The sequence below is a fragment of the Heloderma suspectum genome, chromosome 2 (assembly GCF_057233095.1).
Source record: "Heloderma suspectum isolate Gila_16-S chromosome 2, 16-S_ref, whole genome shotgun sequence".
Classification (NCBI taxonomy): domain Eukaryota; kingdom Metazoa; phylum Chordata; class Lepidosauria; order Squamata; family Helodermatidae; genus Heloderma; species Heloderma suspectum.
The window spans coordinates 172,507,307-172,533,414 of NC_139459.1; the positions used below are offsets into that span (position 1 = coordinate 172,507,307).

A 26,108-nucleotide genomic window follows, 5' to 3' on the forward strand; every position below is an offset into this window, starting at 1 on the left:
GTTCTCTTTGTAGAATCACACACTAGTGCAAAAATTAGAGGAAAATCAATGTGACTGCAGCTTTTGTGAGTGACATAAAACTTCAGCCCGCAAATCAAACATGCCAGCAACCCCATCAAACACTTTTTTTTGGCTTTCTTTTCTTTTTAAAAAGTACATGAAAAGGAAGCAAACTTCTGTGCAATCTGGTTTTTACTTTTACTTTCAGTATACCTTACTGCCTCCACAGAACAAAGGTGCACAGGTAAATAGTATTATAAGTAGTGCCATGAAGACCTACCACCTTGCGTTTGTCAGAATCATGAGCTTGCATAAGCCACTTGACGGATGCATGGGGAGAGCGTGGTTCACACTCCAGAAATACGCTTCCTCCTTCTAGGCCGTATTGAATCTGCTCATGTAATTGCTGTTCTACTGTGGTGGAAGAAATAGAAGTTGGAGAACAAGCCCAGGATTCCTTGAGTTCTGTGCCACTACAGTATTTCTGTTAAGCTCCGCACATTTGTAAGTACAGCGGTTTGTTTTGCCAGAGTTGTGGCTGCAGAAATACTTAGTTTTAAGAATCCAGCACCCTTCAACACATCTCTGCTGCAATGGGCATATCGGTGTATAAATTCTCAGTTTTGGCCCAAAATTCTCCCTAGCTTCATCTCCATTAAGTGTGGGAAAAGACTAGGAAATCCCCAACCTCAAGATCAATCAGGGAGCACGGCCAAGTTCAGTTACCTGTATTTCACTCTGTTCTAGGCTCCATCCCATGTTGAGTGGAATACAGGCGGTGCTACTGGGAAGAGACAGTAAAATCTAATGATTTCTCCTGTTTTGACCAGGAAGAAGAAGCAGAAAAGGGAGAAAGGGCTTAGCAGGGAAAGCCCCAAATCCATATCCAGGCCTGTGAATACAGTTAGGGGGATGGGCAGAAATCCACAAGGCAGAGTCCAGCCAGGGCTGTCCTGGCAGGTCTGAGCAATGAGCTGTACCAGACAATGAGAGAAAATGTCTGAGAGGCCAAAACAGGCCAGAGTTTGTTCTTCACAGGGTACTACTACTACTACTACCACTACCAGAAATGTGTAGGATTGCACTGTTAATATGCTAGAGAGAGGATTTCTTTACATGACTACTCGCGGAGTTCAATGGCACTTACTGCCAGGTAAGTGTGTATAGGATTGTAGCCTAAAAGGAGCTAGCGGTCATTCTACTAGACTAGGGGTGGGCAATGCATGGCTCTCCAGCTGTTTTGGCCTCAACTCCCTCACTGCTGCCTATGCTTGCTACAACTGATGAGAGCTGCAAGCCAAAACAACTAGAGGGCCACAAGGAACTGACACCCAGTAGCCCTCAGAGTGAAAACGGTCCCCCACCCCTGATCTAAAGCTAAAAAACATGTATTATGGGCTATATTAAAAACATTACATCATAGCAAACTATGAGCAGGTAGGATGCCTTAATGAATGCCCAGAGGCAGCCCTCACATTCTTGTCAGTGCATCCAGCAGACAGGAATATCTGTCTAAGGATCCTAAAAAAACAGACAGACCAACTGTGCCTCTTGATTTAGATCTACTGTTATCAGTCTTCCCATGGAGGTTACGCTGCCAACTGCCTTGGGGGTTGGACTCGATGGCCTTGTAGGCCCCTTCCAACCCTACTATTCTATGATCCTATGCCTGGGAAACGGTAAATACGTCAGAGATCAACCTTGTGGGCTTAACCCACACTACATGAGCTACAGCTGAACAGCTAAGACAATCCCTAGGAAAGCAGCTGGTGCTGGATTTGGGGCCAAAGTAAAAGGCTCACCCTTTCTCCTTACAAATATTTTGGAGGAGATCCCATGATAGAATACCAGCAGAAACAAAGTCTGGAAAATAGTTCAATCTTGGAAAACCTTCCAATCTTGCATATATTCATCATCCCAATCACTGGCATTGCAACCAAGATGATTTTTTGGGTTATGTGATTTTGCAATTCCCCAAGAGTTGTTTCAGTAGTTGGGCATGGACACTTGAATCTGCCTAGCTGTTGTGCATCCATCAACTATACAGAATGTCCCATTCTATGCTGCTGTACACATTTGCCTTCCCCACGCCCCTTCTTTTTTAAACAGATCTACAGTATCTGTTCAGAAAATTGTTGCTTTGAAGGATTTATCCTCCACTTATCCTCCACTTCAAATATCTGTTTACTTCAGAAAGTCTAAACAAACAACCAATTTGATTCATCCTTGTTAGAGGCTAAAGATGAGAATGGAATTCCCAAGTCAACAAAGATGAGACATGCAACAGATAAAAGCTGCCTGTTTCCACTCCTCATGCCTTCCTTTAAAACTTATACTTTCGGTCCTGTATCATCTGGTCCTCAAACAAGCCCATCTTCCTCCGCCTTACTTCTCTAGTCTTTGGGGGATGACAACAATTGCCAATACTACACCACAAAGCAGGAGAACTAAAGGAACTTCACCACAGCCAGATCATTGCCTCTGTGTCTGTGCATGAAGAAAGGGACTGCTTTTCCCTGTTCAGCACTAGAGAAAGGCTGCCATCCTTTAGCACTGAGCAGGGAAACCCCACTCTTATTTTTGATCAGGTCCAAAGGTAAGAGCGGGGTTTTCCTGCTCAGCGCTAGCCAAAGACTGCCTTTCTCTAGTGCTGAGCATTGGGCAGGGCCTGGGAGAGATGCTGGTGAGCTGGATGAGGAGCCCCCGCAGGCTGGAGGTTCTCCATCCTTGCCTTAAGTAGACTGGCCCCATCTTGCTAGGAAAAAAGAATGCCAAATTTTTGTCACTATTGGTATGAGACTTGTCAGAGGGGGCTATGCTAACGGGTAGGATAGTGAAATGGAAATAACTGTCCAGTGAAAATGCAAAGCACCATAAATTAAACTGAGCTTTGTGCCAGTTCCCCGAATCCTTTTAGCTGTCCACTACTAAGTTACCAATCTTTTTCGCACATTCCTACCATAGGTGATGTCACAGCCAAATCCCTGGGAGCCAGCACAGAGGTACAAAATCTACTATAAGGCCATAATTATTGTGACATGACTGGAACATAATTTCCTGTCTACAAAAACCAAGGACAGAAAAATAACCACTAAACCAAGGCAGGAATCAGAATAACCTTTGCATCCCACAATCTTCCACCAAATCACCAATATGTTTTAATTCAGCGACAGACCCCTCTGAAAAGTAAACAAACAACTGCAAGATTCCTGGCAAGAACTTGGCACTAATAATAATAAGATCCTACAATCCTAGACCACTGACCTAGGAGCAAGACATGGGCCAGATTTGCATGTTACAGTGACAAATCGTGCTGCCACCATTTTGAATATGTATTAACTGTAGGATGATTAACCCACAGTGTCCAGGTTCACATATCATGAAATAACTCTCAATTGCACCAATTGGAGGTTGCATATTTAAAACGGCCTCAGCAAATTGTGCCCTAATTAACCCATTTTTTGCCACCAGTATGTCTGAACCAGGACATGGTCTTCTGAGCAGACATGGATAGAACTGCGCTGTAAATAACTTGCTATTCAACTGGCAAGATGGTGTCTTAATAAGCCTTTCTGATAAGCCTATCTTTATTGCTATCTCCATTCTATCCTGCTGCCTCTAAATTAAGTTGCTTTTCTTCAGAAGTGTCTTAAGTACGTTTGCAAGCAGTGACACCCAAATGTTACATAGGTGTAAAAGTTAATCTCGCTAGCTTCTGTTGTAAAACTTAGAAATCCTTCCAGACATCTTAGAACTAGATTTAAATGCATATATAGAGAAGCTTTAACAAAATACTAACATAAGGAGTAGGGAAGTATTTTCCAAGCTTGCCTTGATACAGGAAATCAAGGGTCACTAAGGCAAAGGCCAGATCAATAACTAATGACCCTCCCAGCCACCTTTTCAACAGTGGGCTCTTGGATCTTTAGCAGTTGTGTTGAAGAGAGCATTTCAACAGGGGCAGCTTTTCCAACTTCTGCAATTACCCTGCATGACTGCACTTGCTGAAATCCCCAGTGTAAAGGGTACAGGATCTTTTTGTGTTGAATAGTTCAGTCCTAAACATTGCTGGTAGACCGAGATCTGCTTCTGTAGAGTCTGATGACCCACCAAGCCCTTAAGAGGATGGGTCTGGAAGCACAAAGACATCACACCTAAGAAGCAACAAGGTCACTAAGAACATATGAAGAGCCCTGTTGGATCAGGCCAAGACTCCATCTAGTCCAGGATTCAGCTCCCCTAGGGGCCAACCAGATGCCTCTGGGAAGCCCACAAGTAGGACATGCATGAAAAAGCACCCTCCTGCCCATGTTCCCCAGCAACTGGTGTACGTAAGCATGCTGCTTTTGATACTGGAGGCAGCATATAGCTATCAAGACTACTAGCCATTGATAATGTTATCCTCCATCAATTTGTCTAATCCCCTTTTGAAGCCGTCCAAATTGGTGGCCATCACTACGTCTTGTAGTAGCAAATTCCATAATTTAATTATGTGTTCTGTGAACAAGTACTTCCTTTTGGCTGTCCCAAATCTCCCACCATTCAGCTTCATGGAATGACTCCCAGGTTCTATGAGAGAAGAAGAAAAACTCCCTGTCTGCCCTCTCCTCACCATGCATAATTTGTGCACCTCTATCATGTCTCCCCATACTCATTGGTTTTCCAAGTGGAACAGTCCAAAACATAATCTTTCCTTGTAGGGGAGCTGCTCCAGCCCCTTGATAATTTTGGTTGCCCTTTTCTGCACTTTTCTCAGCTGTGCTAGGGTTGAACAGTGTACAGTCCTGGTTGTCCCATCTCAAAAAGGGTATCCTGCAGTGGGAAAGGAGCAGAAAGGGGCGACCTTTGAAGGGACTGAAGCACTTCTATAAGGAAAGGCAGCTTTCCCCAACTTGGTGCCTTCCAGATGTGTTGGGCTGAAACTGGAATGATGGGAGTTACAGTCCAATACATCTGGAGGGCACCAGGCTGGGGAAGGCTGCTAACGTGTTGGGGCATTTCTTAAGTACTGAAAAGAAAAGATAACAAGGGGGGACATAAAAGAGGTGTGCATGTTGTGGATGGAGAGCTTTTCTCATATTGCTGGAATTCAGGGTCACCAAATGAAATTAATAAGCAGTACATTCAGGACAAACAGAAAGAGGTACACGTTTGCACAATACAAAATTAACTTATGGAATTGGCTGCCTCAAGGTGTGTGGCGATAGCCCTAGGCTTAAAGGGCTTTCACAGAGAATTCAGCAAAGTCATGGAGAATGGGTCTATTGATTAATAGCTATCAGCCACGATGGCTATAAAGAATGTCCATGTTCAGAGGATGCGTGCCAGTTGCTGCGGGGGAAGTCCTGGCTTTATGCCCTGCTTGCAGGCTTGCCAGAGGCATCTGACTGGCAACTGCAGGAAACAGGATGCTAGACTTAGCTGGACCTTTGTTCTGATCCCCCAGGGCACTTATCACGCTCTCATGTTGATGGGTATCGCGACTATTTTTGTAGCCTCAAGGACGAGATCTGCTGGCCACTCCAGACAGGCCTTTAGTCAATTTATGTTGCAGGTTCACAGGCAGATCCTTAAACCAAGATATTATTTTAAATCAATAATTAAAAATAGACTATAAAAGGTTCTTCCATAATTCACCCTTGTCAAACAAAAACACAAATTAGGAGCGCCTCTTAATATATTTATTAGGGAGAGTAAGACTGGGAATTTTACAGTGCAATCCTATACATGTCTACTCAGTGGGACTTACTCCCAGGTAATAGGATTGTATCCAGAATCTTTTAAGACCAGTATTCACAGCCCATTACAAATAGTCACGCTTCTTGTTGATTATGAACATCACCTACAGAGGAATTTATTTTCTGCTTCCATGGGCAAGAACTACTCTTCAGTTATAGTTCATATTGATTTGGGGTGGGGGGTAATCAAGCTAATAATGTGTATGTAGTATAACTACAGCTATCAATACTGCTGGTTTGCATCACTGCCGGAACAAACCAACACAGACATTTCCCATCCGTGGGATCACGTTGCTTGAGCAAGACACCGCATGCCATCTTTTGCTGTGGAACTGCAGTGCTGGCTGTTGGCATTACTCTCCTGCCCCTCTTAACCCACTTGTCCCTGCCCTCTCCTTCCAGAGCAGATCCTGGCTCCCATCACTCCTGCTCTAACAATTGTTGTGAACCGCCCAGAGAGCTTCAGCTATTGGGTGGTATAGAAATCTAATAAATAAATAAAACAAACCCTCAAGTTGTTGACTAAATAAAGTTCCCTTCTACTGGAGTCTAGAGCATAGGGAAATAATGGCTGTTTTATAAATCCCCATTCCATTTAGTCTTGTCAATGCAGTCCAGCCCTCCGGTATTGTCTAGTGGGACTGGCAGCAACTCTCCAGAATCTCAGGGAGAGAAAACCCTTTCCTATCACCTCCTACCTGAGATCTTTTTTAACTGGAGATCCTGGGACTTGATCCTGGGGCCTTTGCATGCAAATCAAGTACTCTGTAACTGAGCTGTGGTCCCTCCCCATTCATCCTTCCTCTTCGTTCAGCAACAGAGTCAGCTTTCAGGAGGCTGAGAGCTGTAGCAGCAGCCAAACTTCATGAAGGTTTTCCTTCAACCTTTTTTTATTACACTACCTTCCTTGCAGAAGCAGTGACTCTGTTTTTCCTCCAAGAGGGCTGACCAGGCACGTCCTGGTCTGGGGAGCTGGGATAACCTTTCCTCTTGCGGTGGGATGAACAAAGCTGGCCTCTGCCTTTTGATTCCCAGGGGAGGGGCACTTCCCGTTCCAGGCTGTCCGTCTGAGACTGCCAAATCATTTCAACATTCATGATAAGGAAAACACACCATTTGCCAGCAAGTAGACACTGGGGACTCCTTGGGACGGTGCTGGAGAGACTTACCCTTGGCATTAAATCCCCGGCACTGCCTCAGGGGGTCACCATGTTTGATGTCCTGACGGCGGCTCCTCCTGGATAGGAGGGAAGAGATCAACTTTACTCCCTTTCCCATCCTAGGATCCTTCTCCGGGCTTGCTTCAAGCAACGGAGGGCATATTTTAAAGGAACGCCAAGTAAACACCGTAGTAATAGTCTGTACTGGTTTCATTATTGATCTTTTAAAAAGATTTACATTGTCCAGCCTCTCCACAATTTAGGTCTCCAAGGCAGCTTCTAAACATGTTTGAACAAAGTTGTTTTCAGTCTCTGCAGGGGCAGGTTTTCAAGGGTAGATCTTCCATCCTAGGACAAGCCAACTGATTCCCTCACTCCCTCTCCCTGATGTCCATGCCAGAGGGCCAACAGGGCTGTACCACCTCAGTGGTAGTGGCAGCAAGGCAAAGAGAAAAACTTCTTTGAAAGCAGCCATCTTCCAGACCCATCTGGGAGGGGAGCAGGTAACAACCTCCAGGCCAGAGAGTCAGGATTGCTCCTTCCACACACCTCGTCTCACAGACAGCTGGTTTGACAGCAGTACAAAATCCTCCTAGGGCAAGGCTTGATGGAAGGGACAGGCAAAAGAAAGTTCTCCTTCACATAGCGCAGAGTTAAACTATGGGATTTGCGACTGCAAAGTGTAATGATGGCTACCAACCTGGATGGCTTTAAAAGGGGATTAGACAAATTCATGGAGAATAAGACCTTCAACGGCCACTAGAGGTGACCGTTATATATTATCTCCAGTAGCAGAGCCAGCATGTCTCTGAATACCAGTCGCTGGGGAACGACAGTGGGAGGGAGCGATTTCCCTCATGCTTGTGGGCTTCCCATTGGGGTATCTGGTTGGCCGCTGTGCAAACAGGATACTGGACGAGACAGGCCTTCGGTACGATCCAGCAGGGCTCTTCTTACGTTCTTCATTGCCCTCTTCCCTCCCCTCCATCAAATGTCAATGGCAGCCCTGGCTGTCTCAGTGGGACAAAGAGCAAGCCCTCCCTGGAAGCAGCCTCCCCAACTCTGCACGGTGCATCGGCGCTCCCAGAGCCTCACCTTTTCGCTGTGTGGCTATAGCGAGTGCAGCGCTGCCCATCCCAAGCACAGTAGGGGTCCCGGGCCAGGCAGCAGTCAGCGCAGGCCTCCCCATATTCACGGCATCTGTGCAGACTCAGCTGGGAAACACCCACATCTGAGGAGACGTACAGCTGTTGCTGCAAAGGGATTGAGGGCGGGATGACTGAATGGAACCCAACAGACGCTCTCTACTCACCTGGTGCTCCCAGACTCCTTTGCCTCCTATGAGCAGAACCCAAGGATCCTGGTTCTCCAGCCCCATGCAAAGGCAACGGAACCCCCAGAGCTGGGGAGCTGGGCCCACAACACTTGAACAGAAAGCCCTTTCAGAACCCCTGTTGGGACAGCGACACAGAGCGCTCGTGGCCTCCCCAACAACCAACCACCTACCCGTTTAGAGGATATCCACAGCGTGTTCACTGGAGCTGGAGCCTGCAGGGCAAAAAGGGGAAGCAAAACTTGAGAAAGGCAGAGATGGAAGGGGTTAGGGCAGTCACAACAGGGAGACGAGCCTGGGTCATCTGTTCACTCACCCGGAAGACCTCGACTTCCTCCAGGGTCAGTTCTTCCAAGATGCCATGCTCCTTTGGCAGCACTATCACCTTCTGCACTGTGCCCTGGTCTGGGGGAAGGAGACCCAGGAGTCAACCAGAAGGCCCCCCACCCCTCACCCACACATGCAATAAAGGACATATTACCCCAACACTTAGAGGCTGCCCTGGGCATTGATCTGTTTCCATGCACAATGGCTTAGAACCTGAAGAAACACGTGTTCCCTCATCAAGCTGCTCCTGTTGAGAACATTCAGTGAGGCTCTCTCCGCCAAGTGTCACTGCCTTCTGAGATGAAGGGGGTGGCAGTGAGAGAGAGACAGAGAGAGTCTTTTTAATGGTGGCCCCCTATCTTTAGAATGCCCTCCCCCAGAAAGGCTTGTTTGGCACATATATTCCTCTCTTGGTGCCAGGCAAAGACCTTCTCATTTTCCCAGGTTTTTTAAATTTTGAGTTGCAATGGTTTAATCTGCTCTGGCTTTATTGTTTGCTTTTGTTTGATCTTATATGGAAGTTGCTGGTGTGTGTGTGTGTCTTGTAAACCATCCTGGGAACCATTTGGTTGACTAAAGGTAGTTTATAAAATAATAATATATAACCCTCAGACTGGGACCCTTGAGGCAAAGACCACAAGCATAAGCCCCACTCATTTGGGGAATATCTCTGCGTGCTGCTTCTTGGATGCACTTAGTCTACAGTGGTAGAGACTCCATCCAGCTTCGAACCCTCACAACCAGTGGCCTGGCAGCAACCAACGAACAGAACTCCTTGGTTCCAGTGTGGGCGAAGTGACTGCCAGGGCTTCACATATCCTGGGCATCAACAGCTGCACTGAGCCACCACAGCATTGAGTGTCTTAGCCAGAATGAAGCAGAGCTGGCCTTGCCATGAAGGAAGGTGTCAAGGGCTCCTTGGAGGCCTCTCTCAGTCTAATCCAGTAGCCAAGTCCAGACACAGACAAAGGGATTCCTTTCAAAGCTTTATTCTTCTTTTACAACTTAACAGCTCTACAGGTAGCAACTAGATCTGAGCAGCAGAGTACCTATGCCCTAAGTTGAAACAGTTGGTCCCCGTTTGAAAGGGAATTACTGGCAGACCCCTGAACTTAAGGACTAGGGAGAGTCCCTGCCCTTTTCCCTTGGAGCCTCTGGGCGCAGCCGTTGTTTTGCGCGCCAACCTGGCACTTCGCCTCCTTTCCGCGCCCTCCATCTGGCGCCGCTCTCTGCGTCTGCGTCGCGCATCCACCAAGTCTGCTATCTCTGCTCGGTCACTCCCTGGACTGCTTTCTAATCTAGGAATGCTGGTGGGAGGAATCTCCGTCAGCTGTGGGCCCTGGGAAAGAGGAGCGCACTCCTCTCCCAGGAGCGACTGCTCTTCCTCAGAATCAGAACTACTCTGGGATTCTATGGGCTCAGTGTCCACCCTGACAGAAGGTGAGGCAGCTGCCTTCAGGCGGCAGATTTTTATAAGTGGCAGAGTGGGAGAGACAGACAGATACGGCCCCCCACCTCTCATGGGCACAATCCACGGATAAGCCTTCCTGTGCAAGCCTCACTTAAAAGAGAGAGTAGTGCTCGCGCACAGCTTCCATTCATTTCACTGTGACATCCAAGGAAGAACTGCCTGGTGGATTGGGCCCCATCCTAATTCATAAACCAGAGCGGGAGAACCTGTGGCTCTGCAGATACGGCTACAATTCCCATACTCTCTAGCTATTGGCCATGCTAGCTGGGCTGATAGGAGTTGGAGTCCAACAACATCCGGAGGCCTGCAGGTTCTCCACCCTTGTCATAGACTGTAAGGCTGTGGGCAAGGCCTGTTTTTAGTTGGGTACAATACCTCATGATTTTCGGCCAAGAAGGTAAATACATTATAGAAGTGTGGCGCACTACTCTCGCTTTCAGAGTTCAAAGCGTTTCAGGCTGGCCCTAGATTAGGAACTCAAGTTTAATGTATTTTCTTTCTTTCTCTTTCTTCCTTCCGTTCAAAACAGTAGAAATAAGCTTGGAAACACACAATGAAAAGGCTTGGTGAAATCTCAGAAGACTTCCAGTCCTTACAGAGCAGAGCTCTGCATAGTTCTTCACCCCCCCCCCCCGCCCCATCCCTGCTAGCAGCAGAAGCAGAATAAAGTGAATGGCCAAGGATGCTTAAGTGGCCTCATTCATTTGGGCCTTACAACTTGACTCTTCTTGGCAATGAACTGGGGCAGCCTTCCTGAACCTGATGCCCTCCCGATGTTTTGGACTACAACTCCCAGCATTCCTGACTGTTGTCCATGCTGGCTGGGGCAAATGGGAGCTGAAGTCCAAACAAATCTGGAGGGTGTCACGTGGGGAAGCCTGAATTGGGGAAGCCTGAATTGGGGATACCTGAGTGCAGAAGCACACACTGCCCTGGACAGAATCATTTACAAAGTGAGAAATATTTAGGGAATGACCATAGCTCTATGGCAGTGCACCTGCTTCCCATTTAAGAAGGACCCAGGTTCAATCCCTGGCATCTTGAGGTAGGGTTGGGAAAAGTCCTGCCTGAAACCCCAGAGAGCCGCTTCCAGTCAGTGTTGACAGTACTGGGCTAGATGGACCCAGGGTCTGACTCAGTCTAAGGCAGTTTCCTATGTTCCTAATGTGGCACTGGAGTGCTGGGCAGAAGACAACAGAATGACATTTAATAGGGATAAATGCCAAGTTCTGCACCTAGGAAAAAGAAACCAAATGCACAGTTACAAGATGGGCGATACTTGGCCCAACAAGACTACAAGAGAGAAGGATCTTGGAATTGTTGTCGATCACAAGCTGCATATGAGCCAACAATGTGATGTGGCTGCAAAAAAGGCAAATGCTATTTTGGGCTGCAATAATAGAAGCATAGCTTCCAAATCCCGGGAAGTACTAGTTCCCCTCTACTCAGCACTGGTTACGCCTCATGTGGAGTACTGTGTCCAGTTCTGGGCACCACATTTTAAGAAGGATGCAGACAAACTGGAGATAGTTCAGAGAAGGGCAACGAAGATGAGCAGGGGACTGGAAACAAAGCCCTACGAGGAGAGACGGAAAGAACTGGGCATGTGTAGCCTTGAGAAGAGAAGGCCGAGGGGAGATAGGATAGCGCTCTTCAAGTACTTGAAAGGTTGTCACAGACAGGAAGGCCAGGATCTCTTCTCGGTCATCCCAGAGTGCAGGACACAGAATAATGGGCTCAAGTTACAGGAAGCCAGATTCCGGCTGAACATTAGGAAAAACTTCCTGACTGTTAGAGCAATACAACAATGGAACCAACTGCCTAGGGAGGTGGTGGGCTCTCCCACACTGGAGGCATTCAAGACGAGGCTGGACAGCCATCTGTCAGGGATGCTCTGACTTAGATTCCTGCATTGAGCAGGGAGTTGGACTCAGTGGTCTTATAAGCCCCTTCCAACCCTACTATTCTATAAGTCTATGAAAACTTCCTGCTTCCTCTCCCCTTCCGTTCAGCAGTGACATTCAGAAAAGTGACAAGTCACAGGTGGGAATTCAGCGGAATTTACAATATACTTGAGGCACCTGTTAGCATTTTTAGTGACAGCCAGCAAAATGGAAACTAGAATCAGAGGGTAGCTTGGATGTGTTTTACAACATTTTGCCTGATGGGATTAGAAGCTGAAGAGTGACACTTCTCTCCCCGCAAAAACAGAAGTTGTGCACACCAGCACCAGGTCCCTAACTAGAGCTCTCGTGGAGCTGAAACGTCAAACCCACGTACCTGTGCCGAGAAAGAGCACCTCGTAGCGCCCATCCACTGCATCCACCAAGTCAACAGCCAGTGTGGTGAAGCTGTAGGGCACGTTGGTCCTCACCAGCAGGGGGCGGCGCTGCAGTGGATAAACGGCATTGTACATCAGAGGGTGCGCACGCACAAAGGTCACCAGCTCGTCGGAAAACTCGCGTGTGGATCGAAGCCCGGGGGTGAAAGTTCCTCCTGGGCACTGAAAATAAAAAGAGAGACAGACAGACAGGCAGCAGATTTAGAATCTGGGGAAAAGATCAGAGCTTCAACTTCCTTTTCTTATCTGCTTCACCCAGAATGCAAAGGAGATGCTCAATTAACTGTAAGCCAAGGAAGGGAAGTTAACATAAGGAAGAATCTCATGGAGTTAAGGAAATGGAATGAGAGGGGTCAGGAAATGAAATATAGGCAGAAGGGGACTGGATCAGGGGAGTGAGAGATGTCGGTGACTCACAGCTCCCGGGCGAGGGTAGGGCACCCGTCCCGTGTACGGGCCCCACTGGTAGTTGTGCCCCTCCTTATGGGCAAAGGGCCCATTGAAGACTGTGCGGATGTCGGCCATGGAGTAAACACAGACTGCAGAGCCACGAAACACTGACCTTGGGGAAGAGAGACAGAGACACGGGGAGAGGAGAGGTTAGGTCAGTAGCCAGCTGCACAGGCCATGTAGCCTTGCCACCAAAATCCAACTGTCCCTAATGTGGGGCACTCGCTCACCCCAACGTGGAGAACACTCCATACAGCAGTGGATGCTTCTCGTCTTGAGTCGGCAGCAGGAAAACATCGCCTGGGGAAGGAAGGCAAAAAGTCTGAAGAGCTTGAGGGAGAGGGGTGTGCCTGGTGTACAAAGCCATCCCAAGCTAGCCTATGTTCAGCCCCCAGTAGCCAGCCATCACCCAACGGCTTCAGTGCTTTACTTTAAGGGGACATGCCGAAATGAGTGATGGTGAATGGACATTGAAGTACACTGGCTCCTTCTGAATGGCCAGCATACAGAGTAGATTTAGGGACCATCCATGAATGGCTAAACACAAAAATGTTATCCATCCAAATGGCCATTGGAATGCATCGGGATGGGATCCTGCACCAGTCAGAATAAATTTCCAGAGAGTAGCTGTCTTGGTCTATTGCAGCAAAAACAATCAAGAGTTTTGTGGCACTTTAAAGACTAGCAAATTTATTCTGGCATAAGCTTTCGTGGGCTGCAGCACACTTCATCAGATGCATGGAGTATTACAGAGAGTTTCAAGTTTATATACAGTACATATGATGGGGGAGGCAGGGAAGAACAGTAAACAGTGAGGTCAGAGGAACATTAAATGCAACAAGTGACAATCACTTTATTAACGGTAGTCATTCCCAGTGCAGTTGTTGCTGGTAACACAGACATCCTGGCACTAAGTAAGCCAATTAACACATGTACTGTGATAAAAATCCATTATCCTGATTCAAGCCTCTGGCGACAGAATTAAACCTGTTGATTAATTCAAACCCAGCAGTCTCTCGCTTAGCATAAAAAGCATCTTCACAAGTGTTTTTTGGAATGGCCATAACGAACCAAAGTGGGAGGAACCAATCTATTTCAACGGCTGTCCTCTGTCCCAGCTTTAAGTCATTCAAGCGAAGAAAAAATGTTCCAGAGCTTGGGACAGAATTCTGGCTCCCATCTCCTAACTCAGCACCACCAAAGCTCACTCACTAAGCTCCAGGTTTCTCCCCAAGGGAGCAAATCTGAAACCTTATCACTGAATTCTTAAACCCAGCCAGCAGAATTCATTCCTGTCCTCCCACAACAAACCCCCTCTCCAAAACCAGGGCTCACGCAGCTCGTCAAAGAAAGTCTCCACGCCATCTTCTCCAATCACAGAGCAAACAAGACGGGCCTTAAGGAAGGTGGTCCACTTGTTCACCAAGGAGCGCTGGCCTCCATCGTCATTCTGGAAAAGGGCAAGGGGTTCCACTAGTACAGGGATCCATCAACTCCCCATACACATACAGACACGTTCCCCAAGAGCAGAGACGCCGCCATCTCTGGGCTGCAAGATGGAGAAAATGCTCGTCTGTATGGGGCAGGTGTGTGTGTGAGTGTGTATGTGTGTGTCTTGCCTAACACCAACGTGTGAGTAGGGAGCAGCAAATGTCACATTTAATGAGAATGTGGGGTGGGGGAGCGGGGGGGGCAGGAACTGCGGGACCGTTTGAGCATTGGAATTGCAGAGAGGAGCAGAGGGAGCCAAATAGAGGAAGCCCAGTCCCTAGGACGTGGGTTTGATCTGGAGACCTGACTTAAGAGCAACGGAAGGCTTTAATTCAATGAAGGAGTGCATGAACATTCTCTACTCCAAGACTTTTCTGCAGCCCCCCATCGCCTAGGGCTTTGCCAGAAGGACAACGGGGTCCCAGGAGAGACGTCCTCACTCCCTTCTCAGAAATGGCTAAAGGGACAGCCTCAAGAATTTGGTGCAAACTTTGCAGGCTTCCTTAATTCTGTGCCACTGAGCCAGGGCTGGATAAATCATTAGGCTAAGTAAGCCATAAAGCAGGGGTGAGCAGAAGGTAGATCTCAAGCTGTCTGGGACTTCAACTCCCAGAAGCCCCTGCCAGCATGGCCAATAGGCAGGAATGCTGGGAGTTGAAGTCCAAAACATCTGGAGATCTACGTTCTGCCCACCCCTACCATAGAACAGCCCCTCTCCCACCACCAAACAGGATCCTGTACTTCGCGTCTGAGAGTATTTCAGACCTGTGCAACATTCGGTACTCCCACGAATTCCCTGTAGCTCAGAATACACTGGCTGCTCCCTTATGGCAGGGTTGCGATGACCACGCTTTCACTTGTCAGGGAAAGTTAAAATATTTATACAGCAGGCTCCACCTGAACGTTCTCCTGCACATGCTACAATAAAAGGAAGGGAACTTTGGGTTTCTTGTTCCAACTCCAACTACTTTCAATGGGGGCTTTGCCGGAGAATTTCCCAGGAGATTGTATTCACAACCTGTGCACCATGAAGAGCAGAATGGCTATGCACACGTATCATACGTATGGTGTACATACGGTACCTGCCTGTGCCAGATGTACACTGGGCTATACAGCTGTCCCACAGCAGATGTGAGGCCAGTGTGGCTGCTGATTTGTTTGTATCTCTGTGTGATTGTGGGAATGCAGGCAGAGGAGGGAGCCTACTATGTGGATCAGAGAGGGACAACATCAGTGTCGAAGTGTGGAGTGCTCTTGTTCAGGGTTCCAGCCAGCTAGCCATATGCCCTGTCCCAGGATTATCTGTTCCATTCCCCATCTTCCACTTCCCCCGACACTCTGCGTTCTGCAGTCACTCAGCACACTCATTCATCATTGGGCCGTTGTGTTTGCCCCCCCCTTAGCTTTTTCCCCCATAAGGATTTTTTGCACTTCTGCAAACCTTGGGGTTCTCCCAAGCCTGACGATACCTCTGTCTTGCTTCTCAGTGGTCCTGTTTTGGCTACAGTCCTGTTGGCTGATTCTCACCAGCTCATTCTGCTATTACAACAAGTGACACCGCTGTAAGGGGAGGCCAGCCAGGTGCCTCTAGGAGGTTCACAAGCAAGGCAATAGGCCATCCCCTGCTGTTTGTCCCCAAGACCAGCATCTGCTACACCGCCTCTGAACTCCTATGGTGTAGCATAGTGCTTTCCGGCCCTTAAATCCCGCACACAAATTGGAGCCTTTTTAGGATCTCCAAGCACAATGAGAGCTCTGCAGCAAAAGGCAGAAGGGGAAGTAACAGCCATCATCAGCAAAATGCACACACCGCCCCCCCCCCCCGCCTCTCCATCTTGCTCAGCCTGCTGCCCCATGCCAAGAGCAAAAGACCTGACGGGGGAGCCCACTCCCAGTATCACTCACCAGGCACACCCGTCCCACCCGAGCGAGCACAGCAGGCCCCACGGCGCCCTCAAGCGCTTTCTCACGGAAAAAGAAGTAGAGCTTGTCATCGCTGTGGTCGGAGCTGTCCGGAATGACGTGAGCATGGAGGAAAACAGGGTCTGGCAGGGAGGAGGGGGAAAGTTGCTGTTACTGTGGCTCGCCACTAGGCAGCGCCAGCAAACGCTTCAGCCCAGCAGCAGTCAGCTTCGTTTGGCAAGCCTGCACAGCAGCCCAAGTGCGGAATCTATGGCAGTGCAGCCGCCCCTGCCCCGGGGCTGCCGAGGAGTTCTGGACTACAACTCCCATTATCCCCAGCCAACAGGCCCATTGGCCAGCGATGAGGGGAGCTGTAGTTCAAAAGCATCTGCAGGGCGCCCAGTTGGGATAAACCGAGGTGGTGCCACCCCACCTAGTGTGCGCAATACGTATGCAGCCCCCTACCTACTCCCATGCTTTGGGGTAACTTTGCCTCTAAACTCATGTGCTGGGGAACAGGCAGCATGGGGGAGGCAGGCCGGATTGCAGCATTTGGCTTTGCGCCACTGCCAGGTCCACAGGCCCTCCTGCTCTTGTCCAGGTGTGCCACACAGTGCCGGCTTCAGGTTTTTGAGGACCCTCAGGCAACACCCCCTCAATGCCCCCCCTCCAGGAGTCCACCTCCTCACCACCGTTGTCTGCAGCTGCTACAGCTCCTCTTCCTCTGCCTAATTGCTGCTACCCCTCGCTTGCTTGACAGGCAGAGAGCCAGGGAGCAAGCAGGCAGGGGCATCTCCTGCTCCTCCTTCTCACCACCACCCTTGTCTTGGCCAGAGCAGAAGGCAGGTGAAGAAGCAGGTTCCAAGGATGAAGAAGAGGAGTACGTCCAAGGAGGTCATGCCAGGGGGCCTTTGCTGGATATGGGCCCTCAGTAGGTGCCCAACCATGCCTCCCCTTGACTCCAGCCCTGGTGCCACAACACCGCTGCCTGTGCCACGTGGGGTGGTCACGTCACAGGAGGTCATCTATGCTTTGAGCCTATGAATTACCCACATCGGTTTGCTATCCCAGCAGTCACTTCACTCCGCCCCCCTTCAGGCTTTCTCTGGCTGATGCTCAGCCACACACCGTAGAGCCAGCGGGAATCATGTTGCTCAGTGCGCACAGCCGGGCGAGGCCCCATGGTACGGAACAAGGCCGCATCGGTGCCCATGAAATCCACATGCACTCCGGCATACAATGTGTTGTCTGGGGAGAAGGGGAAGAAGAGAGACACATGGGAATTCGATTGCAAATAAACAAGGACATACACACACATGTGCACATCTAGTCAATAGCACCCGGAAGAAAGGGGAGCCGGCGGTAGGAGGAACATCTGGAATTTTGAGAGTGTAGTGTATAGAATATAGGGAGTCGCCTTAGACCAGGGGTGGACAGAAGGTAGCTCTCCAGGTGTTTTGGACTTACACTCCCATAAGCCTCTGCCAGCATGATCAACTGTCAGGAATGCAGGGAGTTGAAGTCCAAAACATCTTGAGAGCTACCTTCTGCCCACCCCTGCCTTAGAGCTTTGGTCCATCTGGCATTGACAGCCAGTGTGGTATAGTGGCAAGAGTGTTGGACTAGGAGCTGGGAGATCCAGGTTCTAGTCCCCACTCAGCCATGGAAGCTTACTGGGTGACTTTGGGCCAGTCACACACTCTCAGCCCAACCCACTTCACAGGGTTGTTGTTGTGAGGATAAAATGGAGAGGAGGAGGAGAATGTAAGCCACCTTGGGTTCCTTGCAAGAGGAAAAAAGGTGGGGTATAAATGCAATCAATCAATCAATCAATCAATCAATCAATCTAGGCCAGTATTGTCTACCCTAGTTGGCCACAGCTCTCCAGGATGTCAGGCAAGGGTGTCTCACAGCCCTGCTGCCCTAGAAACTTTTAACCGGAGATGCCAGAGATTGATGTGTCTTGAGTCTCTGCAACTAAGCTATGGCTCCTTATATCTGCTTCTCCTGCAGCAACCTCCCCAGCTGTTTGTTCATCAATAACCAACTCTTTAGCATCAACAAGTCCTTTAGCTAATGCAGCATTCCTAGTGAATACAAGAGAAGCAAAAGATCACACAATAGTAACCGTAGATACACATTGACATGGTCTACATGTGACAGTATTTCACCCTATATTTACTGACAAGCACGAAGGGTCACGCCCAACTACAGTCCACTTATAAGTAAACCAGTTATTAAATTGGTTACATTATTTCGTTATGGCAGCAGGGTTGCATCCAGTGACATGTTGCTCGCTCACTCGCTTGCTCAAGGCCACTTACTGACAAGCACAGCCATGCTCTGCTGCTGAGGGTCATACGGGCACTTCCCCTTTCCCGGCTCCAGGGAACGAGGCACCATGCGGAAGAGGTACTCCTTTGCAGGGACGAAAGGGGAAAGAGCATGGAAACATTAGCATGGAAAGCTACCTTGAACTTGGGTCACCCAGCACACTCCCAAAGTTTGTGGGCAGGGATGACAGCTTCCCAATGCCGTTCTCCCTCTCAGCCTGCACTCAGTTTCTGACCCTCCCTCCCTAGGGACACAGAAAGCTGCCTTATACCGAGTCAGACCCAGTCCGACCTCACTCAGTATTGTTTACATTGAGTGGGAGCGGCATGCCAGAGTTTTGGACTGGGATCTTTTCCAGCCCTGCCTGGAGTGGCTGGGGACCTTTCTTTTGCAAGGCACCTGCTCTACTGTTGAACTGCTGCTACAGTTCTCCCAGTGGGAAACGACTGGGGGTTTTCTGCTTACTTCAGAGCGCCAGCCACGGTTGATGAGGGCGCAGACTGGGTGGTAGGCCCCTGTTCCACATGCGTAGAGGTGAGTGCGGTTCCATGGCTCTATAAGCCGTACGTAGTTGAAACATTCACCCTAGAAGATAAGAAGGATGTAGGGCACGAGGTGGAGACAACCAATTGTCCGCAAGGAGTTGGGTGGACCCCCATTGACTCACCCTAGGCCAGGGGTGCAGAACCTTGTGCCTGGGGGGCAAATCTGGCCCGCTAGGTTCCCCAGATGGCCATGGCCCCTTCTCCTGACCCTGACCCCTTTCCCCCAACCACCAAGTGGTTTTCCGGCTTTTGTGCAGTTTTTCCACAATTCTAAAAGGTTGAAATGCTCAGTTACTAGAGGGAGCAGCTGTAAGCTAAAATGTACTGGCATTTCGGCCCCGCCCCTTTTGTCTTTGGCTCCACCCACCACTGGAATGCAGCCCCCCAAGAGATTATCTGAACGGAATTTGGCCCATGGGGTGAAAGAGGTTCAACCCCCTTGCTCTAGGGCCCCCCCCCAAGAATACTCAGGAGAGGAGGGCCCCCGAGAGGAATCCTTTGTATCCATTTGTACCATCAGAAACACGGCTACGCAAGGTAAAGGACGGCAAAGGAATTGCCCCAAAGGAAACACCTTTCCTCACAGGGACACAAGAAAACGCAGGAGTCAGCTGGATCAAGGGGCAGCTCCAAATCCTAGTGTCATCTGAACAATGGCGCTACTAAGTTCACAGGGAGGCGGAGGCTTGAGACCCAAGCAAAACAGCAAACCCCAGGAGGTTACAAGGAGACTCCCAGGATCAAAATACGGGAGCGGCGGAGCAGCCAAATACCACTCACCCGCTGCCCTTTTCCTGCCAAGCGACACTCGTTCTGGTGGCTTGGTAGTGCTGGCCAATGGATCTGGAGGGAGACAGAGAGAAGAGGGGGGCTTTGAACTGCTGGAGGTGCTCCCTCCTCCACAACCAGCCCCAGGTTCTTGAGGGCCCCTCCCACAGTGTGTCCACCTTCCCACTGCCACTGTCACCAGCTGCTACTGCTCTTCCTCCTTTTTCTCCTCCCTGCTACTACTTGCTTGCAGGCCGGGGCATCTCCTGCTTCTCCTTTGTATCACCTCCGCTGGTGGGCCTGAGCGAGAGGCAGGCGAACAAGCAGGTTGCAACGGTGAAGAGGAGGAGCAACTCCAGGGGGTTCTTGTCAGTGGGCCCCTGCTGGGGCGTGGGCCCTAGGTAGGTGTCCGACCACACATACCCTTGACACTGCCCTCCTCCACCTCCTTTGGCCTTCTCCAGATCTCCAGCCACTTGCTTTTGACCCTTCTGAAGTTTGGGTTGAAGCCCAAGAATCCTGGATATCCATCTCCCCTGCTACAGCCCCGCCTTGCCCCAGCAATTCCTTATCCCCTGACCCTCTTTGTTTTATCCTACGGTGCCTGTCCACCAACCCAGCACATGGCTTCCCAGAAGCCTCTGGCCAGCCACAGCTGAACGCTAGACAAGATGGACCTTTTCTTCTGACCCAGCAAGTCTCTGCTCTAGGCTTACAATGAGTGGCTCCTTGTTGATGTTGTGAAGGTCTAAGGCCACCAGGAAGTCCCGTGCCCCAAGGTAGAGCCGTTCCTGGTCTTGGTCCACCAACAGGATCCGATAATCACTTGTGTTGAAGGTGAAGCTGAAGGGACGGGCGGTGCGGGTCTCCAGCAGTTCTGGGGAGAAAGAGAACCTCAGAGTCCAGGAGCACTCCCACAAGCTCCTGCTCCCAAGGCCAACGCACTCCCCTGTGGGGTGGGGGTGGCAGTTACACGTAGCCCCCCCGAAAGAGGGCACAGATTTGCATACAATTTGCATACACTAATTTACACATATAGATATGAATTTAGGAATAAGTACTATAATTTAAATAGAAATACAGCACATTGTACCAGAGTGACCAGGTATCCTGTGTACCAGCGGCTAAGTGTGGGTGAGCACCTTCAAGGCCTGGTCTCCCTTCTCATGTTTCCTTATCTGTAAACTGGAGTTGGACTGGACAGTCCTTCAAGCAAACTGGGAGCCTCTAGCTGCTTCCACCTTAATTCCCCATGAAATTTGCCTCTAGGCAGGTTACTTGACCGTAGTGACTAGCCAAGCCCACCCATGGCAGCCATTTTATGGCTGTGCCCAGGACAGTTTTGCAAATGTCCAAATGTGCCCATAGGCCCAAAAGAGCTGCCTACCCCTGAAACAGAGAAGGCCTTCAAAGAGAGCTCTGTCCTCTGGTAGCCCTTCAAGTAGATGACTGTCCTCTGTCAAGTAGGACACAAAGCCACCCAAACCAGGCCTAACCCACTGACCACCTGCCTGCCCTTTCCCAAATGGAGGATTAGACGCCAAAGTCCTAATCTTCCTTTTTTCTTACCTTCTTCCCCTCCCCTTTCACACAGAGATGGTAGCAGCTGGAGGACATTAATTTGTGCGATGGCTGGTCCGGGCTGGCCCAGGCTGAGCTCAGGGGGTATTTTGGTCCCATGAAGTGGCTAAGGCGGAACTGACGTGGGGTGGGGGGGTTGGCGGTTGGTACAGCAAAGAGCCTAAATCCCCCAGCAATCCCCCCAGCCACATTCCACAGGCGCAGATCAGAGAGCAGGGCGGTGAGCTTCCCACCTGCAGTGACCTTGGGGACATGGCCAGAGGACATCAGCCAGTCCCTGTTACCCTCTGCAGCCAAGTCTGGGAAAGGATTCAGAGACCAGGGACAGAAATTGGCCTAATCCCTCTGGACAAGTGGACTAAAGCCTGGAAGAAGAGCAGATTTCCAGGGAGCTCAGAGAGGGACAGGTGGGGGCGGGGGAGGGAAATGGATGGATGGATGGATGGATGGATGAGGAATTAAGATCCAATTAAAAACACACACACAGGAAGTTCAAGAGCAGAACCCCAGGACTCCTCGCCAGCAGGCCTCTTGATGCTGCTCCAATCCAATCAACACACACACCCTGTCTGGAAAGTTGGGGATGGTACCCAGGAAACCTCATGGAATTCCCTAAGCATTAGCACATGGCACGTGGGAGACTATCCCACCCCCCAATTAATGGCAAGCAGCCCCATGGCAAGATGTCCAGTGGTTGAATGTTGTCATGCATACTACCCAGATCTGATATACAATGACCATTATATAACATGGAATATCAGCAGTGGCATTAACCTCTTCCAGGAATGTATGCACAACCAACGCAACACTGGATTACCAGGCAACATAAACAATGACTGAGAAGATACTTAAGGCAGAGCATCCACAAAGCTTCCTCCCCCGCCCAGTGGTCTAGTGGCAAATTCTGACGCACAGGCGCTCATCATGACAGTCCCCATAGCCACATCGCCAAAGAGAGGCCAAAGATTCAGGCAGCTGTGTTGATCCCTATCAACAAGCCAGTTCTAACAGTTTTCCTCTTCACCAGGAGCAGCTCTTTTGTAAAGCTAATGGGTCTGAATTGCCTATTCAAGACCGAGCCAACCCCCAAATACTTTGCATTACAATAGGGATAGCTCACAACTATATACTGTTGCTGAGAAATGTCCTCTCCCCCATCCGCTACTGTGAGGATTGCAGCTAAGCTCAGAGCAGACAGGGAAGCCTGAGGGGGGAGGCACATGAGGTCAGCATCCCTGCTAATCAAAAAGTGCTCTCCCTGCGTCCCTGTGAGCCCTGGCTCTACACCACTGCCCCATGCCCCTCCAGTTATCAACAGTGGAAGACCATCAGTGATGATGGTCTTATGGTTGAGTGTCAGGTGAAGAAGGTATAACTCCCCGGACTGACTCCTCTGGAAAGAAAAATACCACGGGTGCTCTTGCCATATCATCCATCAGTGGCCTTTGGAGGCATCTCTATGGGTCCCGAGACCACTGGCTTCCTTGGAGAAGCAATCTATCCATGTGGTTTAGAATGGATAAATCTGGATACTCCCCGGACAAAACATGGCATTTCTGTTGCTGAGTAGATAAGGAGATGGTTGCTAAGGAATACAGTCTGAAAGCAAATGCACCACTCGGGGCCCTGTAAACCCTTCACCATCCTATCTGCCTGGCCCCATCCATCTGTGAAGATAGATGGATGGTGTCTTGGATGCTGCCCACAGCAGTACAAGGAATGGTAAAAACTGCCCCCTATCCGTGCACACAAGTTGGAGGAGGCCAAAACCAGCAAAGAACATCCTGGGTCAGATCCAACCTTAGAGGAGACCTGCTGAAATCAGTGTAGCATAAGTCAGTCATGACTAATGTAAGTCTCATTGAATTCCATGGGTCTACTCTTAAGTATGAACTAAGGCTGAACTAACATATGCAACATATCCCTGCGATGTGCACTTGGTCGACTGTCTCAGGTGTGTACTGAAGGATTCCCTGAAGTGCACATCCATTCCGCGTGCATACTACACAGAGACGGTATTAAAAACTTCACTGGCCATGTACTACAACAGGAATGGGTATCCTCTTTAAAGGCCATGAACATTTTGCTGCCTAAGCAAAGGATAAGAAGGCCTCCCTGCACAGCCCCCCCCCCCCCCTTCCACAGACAGAAGCTGACTGGACTGGCAGTTGAATCATCTTATGTCAGCACTGGTGATGGGGCAGTATCCTCCATACCAAAGAGCGGAAAGATAGCTTGCTGGGGGAAGACTGCGTGACCCACACAGCTCTGCCCCCAACACTTTGCCTTTGCTCCCCACACCCCAGCATCTCTCAGCTATGGCAGCTGCCTCACTTCACCAATTGGTAGGGCCAGGGTCGGGGTGGTAACCAAGAGGCAGTGGCTGGACTAAGGGCCCTAGTGAGTCAATGGCAGAGGTGATACTCAAACCCGAGACTTCCTGACCCGTAGCTCCTTCTCTTTGCCACTCGAAGACGTCAGCTCTAGAGTTCTAATTCATGCAACAAAAAATGCTTTAATCCATGCCCGAGTGCTTGGAACAGGGTGGGCTATCAATCCAGAATCAATGAATATGTGACCCTCCGAAATGCATTGCCAAATTGTGAAACCGCACAAGTGCTCCCCCCCTCAACAAAAGTATGCACAACCAGGTCCCGCTTTGTACAGACACACTGACTCTGCTACGTGGCAGACATGTGGAAGAGCAATGCAGACTCGATGGCCTTGTAGGCCCCTTCCAACCCTACTATTCTATGATTCTATGAGAACATGGTGCAGCCAGTGCAGGCATGCGCCACACGTTGACCAAGCCCACAATGCAATCAACACTGCAGCGAGCAACAGACATCAATGCACAAGGACCACCTGCAAGACATGCTTCTCCCCACACTGCTCCCAAATACGGATGCCCACCGTGCTCAACTTCCACCTCCTTCTTGTAGGAAACATAAGCTGCCCAAGCTCTACACAAGACCCAACGAACGCTCCCTCCCCATCACAACTCTTGAAGTTCCAATCCAGGCCATACATCCCCACTGGAAGCATCTCACATGCAGTCCTGCAATATGTACACAGACCCAAGCAAACACACATGTGCGTGCGTGCGTGCATGCACACACACACAAGCCAGACTGAGGTCCAGGGCTTTGCCTTTTATAGCCAGACTGCTGCTGCCAAAGGAATGAATTGTCCTTTGGCCAAGGAACTCTGTCTCTCTTTCTCTGACACACACAGATGCATATACACACAGGCACACTTTAAGGCCAGCCCCAATTGCTTTTGCTGAAGAAAAGGAGGGGAAAGTGGCTGCCATGAGAGCAGCGGGCAGGGTGTCTGTAACGGGTGCACTGGCATGCACACCCCAACAGTTCCACGGTCTCCCTTCTTTCCCCCTGAGCGTTCTCTCTCTCTTCTCCTTCCTCACCATGTGCTTTGGAAAGGGGAATCCGTCCAAGCGTGTCCCAGCCCCTTCTCTGAATGGCATGCTGGGTATTTTAAGCCCTTCTGGGAAATCCTTTCCCCCTGTGACTGGCAAGTAACCAGATCCTGGAATCCCCGAGAACAGAGAGTGAAGGGGGAACCCGGCAAGGTCACAGGAGATATATTGGGGGCCGGGGTGGGGGGGAAGCTGGAGAAGAGAAAGGGGAAGCAGAGGGACCCACACACGATGGCATGATCTGTCTGTAGGGCTGGAACATAGACATGCACGCACACACCTGTATAAAGGCACTTCCTGCAGAAAGGCAGTCTTCCTACCTTTTCGCAGTTTCTCAGCATGCACAGGTGGGACTTTTAAGAGTAAAGTTACACCATATGCGCATATCTGCCACTGGCACACAAACTGTCATGACTGGCTGTGTAGGGCTCAGTTGTGAACAGAACGCCACACAAATTGACTCAGCCGTATGGGCACTGGTTGCAGGCAGCACCAGTGCACCCTCCCATGCTGTCCTGCACATTCAAAGTGTGCTTCTACCGACTGGGTGATAATCATTGGGAAAGTGCGACCCTCTGCCTGAACACCTATGTTGGAATGGCCTTAGTTTGCATGTATAGTTGACCTTTTCTGTTCAGAGATCTGCTCGGGAGCATTTGTGCGCTTGCCCCGCCTGTGCCCATTTATAGGTGCTCGTAACCAATGGCTCCTAGGTTCACTGGCATGCCAAAAGGAGCTACTTCTCTTGAGACTTACACACATGCATATGCCGCTGCCAAAATAAGGCTGCATAATTATATCTTACACCCAACTTAGCCTGTGGAACCCATTGCCACAGGATGGCATGGGCACCACTAGCACCAATGACTTTAAAATAAAAGACGAAATGACCGTATGGGAAACAGCTCTGCTGGCCACAACACCCAACAGTGCAACCTCCATATTTGGTAACAGTATCTCTCTGACTCCCACATGTGAGGGCTTAACAACAAGGGATGGATCCTGCCAACAGTCTGTGCTCATGAATTTTCTGGAGGTATTTGGTTGGTAGACAGAATTCTGATCCCAACAAAGTCATTCTTCTGATCTAATTGCTGGCCCTTACGTCTTGCACATTCATTGCACATATTTTCTAGAAGACCTCCCTGTCGATTCTGGAGCACATATAGAGGTCCATTCACATTTGCTCGTGTTGACATACTTGCACAGCAAGACAAATGGGGATCATTGT

At 49.7% G+C, this 26,108-nt stretch overlaps 1 protein-coding gene across 4 annotated transcripts in view; it reads right to left on the bottom strand.

Annotated features, from left to right (window-relative positions):
- The window catches only part of LOC146353274 (semaphorin-3F-like), a 33,732-nt gene that overhangs the window by 3,030 nt on the left and 4,594 nt on the right, over nt 1-26,108 (bottom strand). Inside the window, exons 4-18 of one of the 4 annotated variants that reach the window (XM_084836087.1) lie at nt 20,577-20,737; nt 19,873-19,935; nt 19,013-19,132; nt 18,538-18,631; nt 17,342-17,461; nt 16,217-16,356; nt 14,156-14,270; nt 13,051-13,120; nt 12,788-12,932; nt 12,310-12,418; nt 8,548-8,636; nt 8,405-8,446; nt 7,994-8,151; nt 6,908-6,975; nt 281-414 (exon numbers count right to left, since the gene is read on the bottom strand). In XM_084836087.1, the coding sequence (XP_084692213.1) occupies nt 281-414; nt 6,908-6,975; nt 7,994-8,151; nt 8,405-8,446; nt 8,548-8,636; nt 12,310-12,418; nt 12,788-12,932; nt 13,051-13,120; nt 14,156-14,270; nt 16,217-16,356; nt 17,342-17,461; nt 18,538-18,631; nt 19,013-19,132; nt 19,873-19,935; nt 20,577-20,737 (1,628 nt within the window). Of the gene's footprint in view, nt 1-280; nt 415-6,907; nt 6,976-7,993; nt 8,152-8,404; nt 8,447-8,547; nt 8,637-12,309; nt 12,533-12,787; nt 12,933-13,050; nt 13,121-14,155; nt 14,271-16,216; nt 16,357-17,341; nt 17,462-18,537; nt 18,632-19,012; nt 19,133-19,872; nt 19,936-20,576; nt 20,738-26,108 lie in introns of all 4 variants that reach the window. The other 3 variants (XM_084836085.1, XM_084836086.1, XM_084836084.1) reach the window with 3 other exon arrangements.